The sequence below is a fragment of the Mesitornis unicolor genome, unplaced genomic scaffold (genome assembly GCF_000695765.1).
Source record: "Mesitornis unicolor isolate BGI_N332 unplaced genomic scaffold, ASM69576v1 scaffold3378, whole genome shotgun sequence".
NCBI lineage: Eukaryota > Metazoa > Chordata > Aves > Mesitornithiformes > Mesitornithidae > Mesitornis > Mesitornis unicolor.
The window spans coordinates 10,370-16,792 of record NW_010203713.1 but is presented as its reverse complement, the minus strand read 5'-3'; the positions used below and the strand labels follow the sequence as shown (position 1 = coordinate 16,792).

Here is a 6,423-nt window from a genome sequence, read left to right as displayed (position 1 = left end):
GAACATATACATTACATGCTACAAAAAAAAATAAAAAAAAAAAGACTTTAAACTGTCAAGAAAGTGGATAGTGTTATCATACAATGGCACATGTTCGTATTTTTCTTCAAACTGGTTTGGTTAGAATCCTTCCCCAAAACCATTAACAAAAATGAAGTGTTTTACTCTTAAGATGATTAGAAATATTTGCATTATTAACAAATACAATTCAAACAGATTAACAAGATTTAACCAGGTCAAATATTAGTAAAAAGGCTGGGGTTTACCAAAATGAAATATATATTAAAAAAACCATAGCAGCCAGTTGTACTTTTTAGTGTTATATAATGTGTAAATGCACCAGAAGAACACAGTGTAATCGAGCATTCTGCTTTCACGGTGTATTTCCAGAAATGATTATTCTAGTTCTAACACCTGCCTATGCACAAGAGACCAAAACCACAGCCAAGTAGAGACAAAAGATTGTGACCAACGTTCTTAGCAATGATTTTTTTGTTTTTGCACGCATCAGGGAGAAGGGAGGGAACAAACAGAGGAGGATAAACAAAGGCCACGAAAGGATTTAGTCTACATGTTCATGAACATATGCTCTACCTAATTTCCTTTAAGAGCTTGTTAAGTTGAAATGTCTAACGCGTCCCAATGCAAACGTACTCGCTTCTATCGCCTATGAAACAAAATCACATTTCGGCTTAGAACTGAAGAGTGGAAAACAGTTGCAACCTGCTCTGGTGATCCTGCTCTGGCAGGGGTTGCACTGGGTGAGCTTTCGAGGTCCCTTCCAACTCCTCATATTCTGTGATGAACGTATCAGTTGACTCAGAAAAACTGCTTGACAAGAACTTAGGGTTCCAGTGCAACAGCAGCTACTAAGACTCCCCTAGTTTCTTTATTTTTCCTCTTTCAATGTGTATAAATATTTGGAATTGATACAGTCTTAAAAACACATCTACAAAGCTTGCAGGGTATTTGCTAGTTAATTAGATTTGTGTCTTTCGTATTAAAAAGACAAGATTTGCCTAATAAAATTCAGGAAATAAGTTACTTGGGTTTCTTAAAATAATTGCTGATTGGAAAGGTACAAACACATAGGCTTTCATTAACTGCAACTGGAAAAAATACTGCAGAACAAACTGTGTAACTCCAAAAACACACAGTTCATGATGTTTCTTCTGCAATACCTGAAGAAAAATAAAACCATATATGGGCAACTGATAAACTCAGTATTAAGTCTGTTATTTAGAGTGTAGCAGTTGAAAAAAAAACCCTAAAAATCAGAGTAAATACCGAAGTCAGAGGAAAACCACAAACTAGCCTTAAAGAAACCAATGTGTTCCAGAACCTAGAGTTAGTTTTTCAATCTTTTTTTCCTCAGTAAATCTTGTACTAAGCTGGAAGAGCCCCCCCAGTCTCTGCCATATCACCCCAACCTGAGCAGTCCTGCAATTCCTGTGTTACCCTTCTTCTCACACCACTGCCACATCAGATTTCTGATAATCTTCAGTGGTGCTTACAGGCTCGGTGATGGAAAACCATGGTTAACGTACGTTGGCGTTAGTCTACAGAATTAATGAGTGCCCATTACCTGAACATTCGTCCGACTTGCTGATGGATTAGTTTTGAAGTAAAACAACTAGTACTTCAACAGAACAGAAATATTATCGTTTCCAGCATGTTACACAGTTCTGAGGTAAAGCGTTACCAGTATTCTGCTGGATGGGTCGCTGCCTTGCAGCAACAGCCTCTGCAGTGGGAACTGGCCCTCGCAGCGTTTAAACGAGCCGCTGTATCGACCAGAATGACATTTTCAGTTTGATGCTATTCGGAAAAGCTGTTCTGTACAGATTACGCTGTAAGTCAAAGTTACAAAATTTGTTTGCCTAAGTTTGGTCACTAGAGTGCTGTGTTTGGAAAACAAGCCAGGGTACAGGCAAGGGATAGTTATTTCAGTGTTTAATTTCAGTTTACAAAACTTACGGAATCCATTCTGATTTGTGTTAGAGAAAACCAGATAATTAGAAGAACAGACAAAAGAAAACAGATAAAAATCAAGCAGTGCGTAACAGCACGTATTCAATGCACTGATTTTCATTATGACCTATGAAGCCGTATGTATCCTACGATGCCTTTTGAGAATCAATCCAGAAGCACACAAGTATTTTCCATTAGTTTATTAAAAATAAAATCCTCATGAATTCACTATCAAATATTTTACAGATGGGAATTAAACCAGAAGAGTCCTCAGAGTTAACTCTGAAATAGAAGTTAGTATTTGGTTTGTCAGTTCACCATGTTTGACACCGATTTGTACTGTCAGAGAATTGTACAACGGGAGTACTGAGGAATCCTAGAAAAATTAAAACTGACCCTATATAATTTAATTGTACTGGAAAGCAGTGTCAATATTTTAGTATATTTAGTGAATCGAACACTGCTTTAAAGCTACGCATTAAAGTGCTACGCACGTATTTTTCAGCACTGATATGGATGTTTACACTTCCATAAGCCTTACGTTTGTTGATAAAGATACTGATGTGTTAATAGAAATTTAATTTAAAATCAGCTGCTATGTTTGAAGCATCAACAGTACTGAAGAAATAAATCTAGTGTCCATAAACTTCTAGAATTCTGAGGTTGATTTGATCTGTCATTCACCATTGACATGGTAAGCATCTGTAAATCGTTAGGCTGTCCCCAGTGGGCTCTACACACATCTGAACTGCGCAGTGAACCGACCATGCACAGTGGTAGAACAGCTTTCCTAGGACAGAGAATTCAGGATGGAAAAAAAAAAAAACAACAACAGAGAAAGCTCCAGGATCAATTTGTGAATTTTCTATCTATATATTGAATTGTCTAAGGTTGATGTTCATTGCCTGAGGAAAAAGCAACCTAAGCAATTGGACTGGAGAGAGCTATAAACGTTGTTGTAACGTCTACGTTACTGCTTTCTCCAACTGCTGCTGCTGGCAGGGTCCAGTCTGCTGTGCACACGGACATAAGCAGGCATTACAACCTATAATCATGTACTAGTTCTGCCACTTGACACACGAGTTATCTACTGTCGTACCCTGAATTACATGACCCTTGATTAAGGAATGGTGGTGTTCAGTCCCAGGGGTTTGCAGGTTATCAGAATGCTTAGACAAGCGATACCGCTTTCAACATCTGTTGGAACATAGTCTTGATGGCATCTGCAATAAAAACAAGTTGAGATTGTTCCCATCTGTAAGCGCAACTGTTGAGCCACACTCAGCTGAAGTCCTCGTCAGGATTCTGTTGATCCAGCAGGCGCACGTGTGTGAATGGAAAGTGACCGCGTCTGCCGTTACATTCTCCTTCCCACTGACCGCTCACGTTAATCTTTGTGACCTTTACCAGCTCACCGACCTGCAGGATAACAAATGAAGTGTTAAGATTCATGAAAACACGCAGGATGAACTGCTGCCCCTCCCCGTTGGTGTCAATCACCCAAGTGTACCAGATACACTTCTATAAAAAGTAGTTTTAGTCTTGATCATTTTTGATACACCAGCCTACCACCCCATGTTATTCACTCCTGAAGAACGTACAGAGAGAAAGCAGCGGACCTGGATTAAGCGAGAACTGCCTAAATCAAAGAGCCTGCAATCCAACACCAATCTTTCAGAGCACTCCTGGGACTTGACATCAGCTGCTATCACAAAAGACTCATCTCATTGAATTCACAGGGGCTTCCACTCCGTACTGCATCAACAACGTCAATACGGGAGGGGAGGCTTGCAGGGGCACAAAGTGAACACTGTGACCTAAACAACTCCTTAATTTTGAAATTCCACTAGGTGTTTTCCAGGTAGTATTGAAAAAGTTCTCTCTAAGTTTGGATAAGACAGATATCTATATTATTTAGGTACAGATAATAAACCACTGGGAGAATATGTGAGGAAATAAGAAGCTCTGTAAAGCTGCTCTGTTCTTACTCTGAGCATCCACAACTAACCACTACCACAGGCAAGGCCAGGTGACATTTCAGTCTTGCCCACCATGGATCTCACATAAATAAATACCATGGGTATAGTAAAGACAATCAATGCCCTCTCCCTCTTGTAGCTGAGCTGCTTGGCTAGAAAAAAAGAGTGGTTTCTATGGACCAATGAAACCTATTATGCTCTGGTTTAAAAGTATCCCGTTCTAATGTACTAAACTAAATAAAAGCACAGTAATACATCTCTTATTCTATTCTCCCCCCTAATATTCACAGAACCAATCCTAAAGGTATCGTCTCCCTTTGACAAAGGTGGAAGACTGCCCAGCAGTCACGCTCCCAAGGCTGTGCAGCCCTGTAGTTGGGATCACAAGCCCGGGTCTAACCAGTCCCCAACTCTTGTGTCGTGAAGGACACTTGTATGACAAGTAGCACTTCGACAGCCCACGCAAGCACGATTCACATTGTAAAGGCAGTCACTGAGGAGTTAATAACGCAACGCTAAAAGCTGTTTACCCATTTCTACCCCTCTGTGGAGGATTTTATCACTCATCTTATTTACAAGTAATCTACAACAGTTTTCAGAATTCTTCCTGGGTCACAGATGGAGAATGCTTTTGGGCAGACATACTCTCTTTTCTTTCGTTAATACTGTAAATAAACTCTGAAGGCATAGCCACAAGCCTTGCTGCATTTCATCCAGAAATTCACTGAATGTGCAGTTACTGGTTTACACAGATGCTCGTCACCGTGTTCCAAATGCATCCAGAATGGCATCTCATTATTCTCATTTTCCAGGCAGAGAATGAAGAAGAAGGAAAACAATTTAAGATGTTACCAATCTCCATTAACTATACAGGTTTTAATCACTTGCAATCTTTTGCCAGAACAGCTTTTAACAGTTCATAAATTCAAACCACTACATGGACATTTAATTAAGCTTCCCATACCTCTGATGATTACTTATCTGCTAATGAGAGGTACGCTTGGGACTCCTTCTGTAGCTTTATTTTTTCCTTTTGTAGTCATTAGTACAGACATTTTAATGAATCCTATTTCAAAGAAAATCCTCTTATGTATTTGCTACAGGCAAAAAGAAAGCCGTCCTCACCTACTGAATGCTAGGTTCAGCTCTTCAGGAATTTAATCATGCAGTATGTATTAATCACTAGGGATGTTGTACCACTAAAAATCCTCTCTTGACCAAAGCAATACATCAGCTATAATGTAACAAGGGTAAGATTAAATGTGACAATACTAGGAGCAGAAAAATCTTATTTGCTAATAACAACTGTTGAAAGAATACTACCCTAGATAACTTTAAATTGCTTTGGACCTGGATATAAGCTAGGTTAGAGCCTTCAACAGGAAAGTACAACCTCTAACCCACTAGGAAAGAAAAAATTTGCACTTCAGCTTGCTACCTGTAAGATATTTTTCTTAGCCTGCTGGCCTCTGTGCTCTTGCTGAATATCACCCACTAGTTTACGTTCCTATGTTGGAAACCTTGTGGCCAACTCACCTGCAAAGGGGGGTTCAATGACAGTGAGTTAATGAGACGCTTGTGACACTCCCTCGCTCCCAGGAGCATCCTGCAGCTGCTTGTTTGGTTTTCAGGGGTGTTTCAGGGTCATTGCAGCAGAAGGACACCCACTTATGAATTCTCCTTACTATAAGAAACTACACTCAAAATTTGCATTTCAGTAATTGCTAAAAGAGGAAAGACCTCTGAGCTTAAATATTCCTTTTTTGACCATTATGGTAAATTCATTTAGCAACCACTCTCTGCTAATCTTTCATTCACCTTTCATTTATCTGTACCTTTACACTCATCTAACCAGGACTGACTTTAAGTAAGCATGGGTCATTTCACAAATGCTAGCTGAATAAAATGGCTCCATTAGTTCCTTAACAACTCAGAGATATTTCTACATCTGCTTTGAAACTCTGCTCATTTATCTACAGCTCAAATACTCTCCTGAGCCAATACAGAAACTTTTTTTTTAAAAAAGCACGCGTTATTACAAGTGCTGGAATTTTAAAACGTTTTGATCAGCAGTGGATGTTGCATCTGAATTGTCCTCACTTTTAACATTGACTTATGGCATCTTTGGTCTCGTTGTGCATCACCCCACCAAGCACAGCACCTCGAGAATAACACTGTACCCTGCTTTCAAGCCACATTTGTCTCAGTCTTCATCAGATGCTTTAAAACTAAATATATCCCATATGCTTCAAAGCAAAACTGAAGGTTCCTGTGAAGACTTCTGTATGCTGTGGGTTTATTCCAAGTACTCCTCTTTGGTAAGGTCAAAATGGCAGAGTTCTGCTACTGTTACAAAGAAAAAAAATAAATTGATCCATCTCAGAGTCATTCATCACATAAATCTTCCCTTTTTCTCCTCTCTTTCCTCTTAAGTTAGAATGAAAACTCCTCAAAAAGAAAAGTCATCTCCTCC

The 6,423-nt window shown here is 39.3% G+C and overlaps 1 protein-coding gene across 1 annotated transcript in view; it reads right to left on the bottom strand.

Annotated features, from left to right (window-relative positions):
• Window positions 1-2,734: 2,734 nt before the first annotated feature.
• CRK (v-crk avian sarcoma virus CT10 oncogene homolog) overlaps window positions 2,735-6,423 on the bottom strand; it is a 7,121-nt gene continuing 3,432 nt past the window's right edge. The window contains exon 4 of the mRNA XM_010190792.1: window positions 2,735-3,390. Within this exon, the coding sequence (XP_010189094.1) occupies window positions 3,253-3,390 (138 nt within the window). The 3' untranslated portion in view covers window positions 2,735-3,252. The remainder of the gene's footprint in view (window positions 3,391-6,423) is intronic.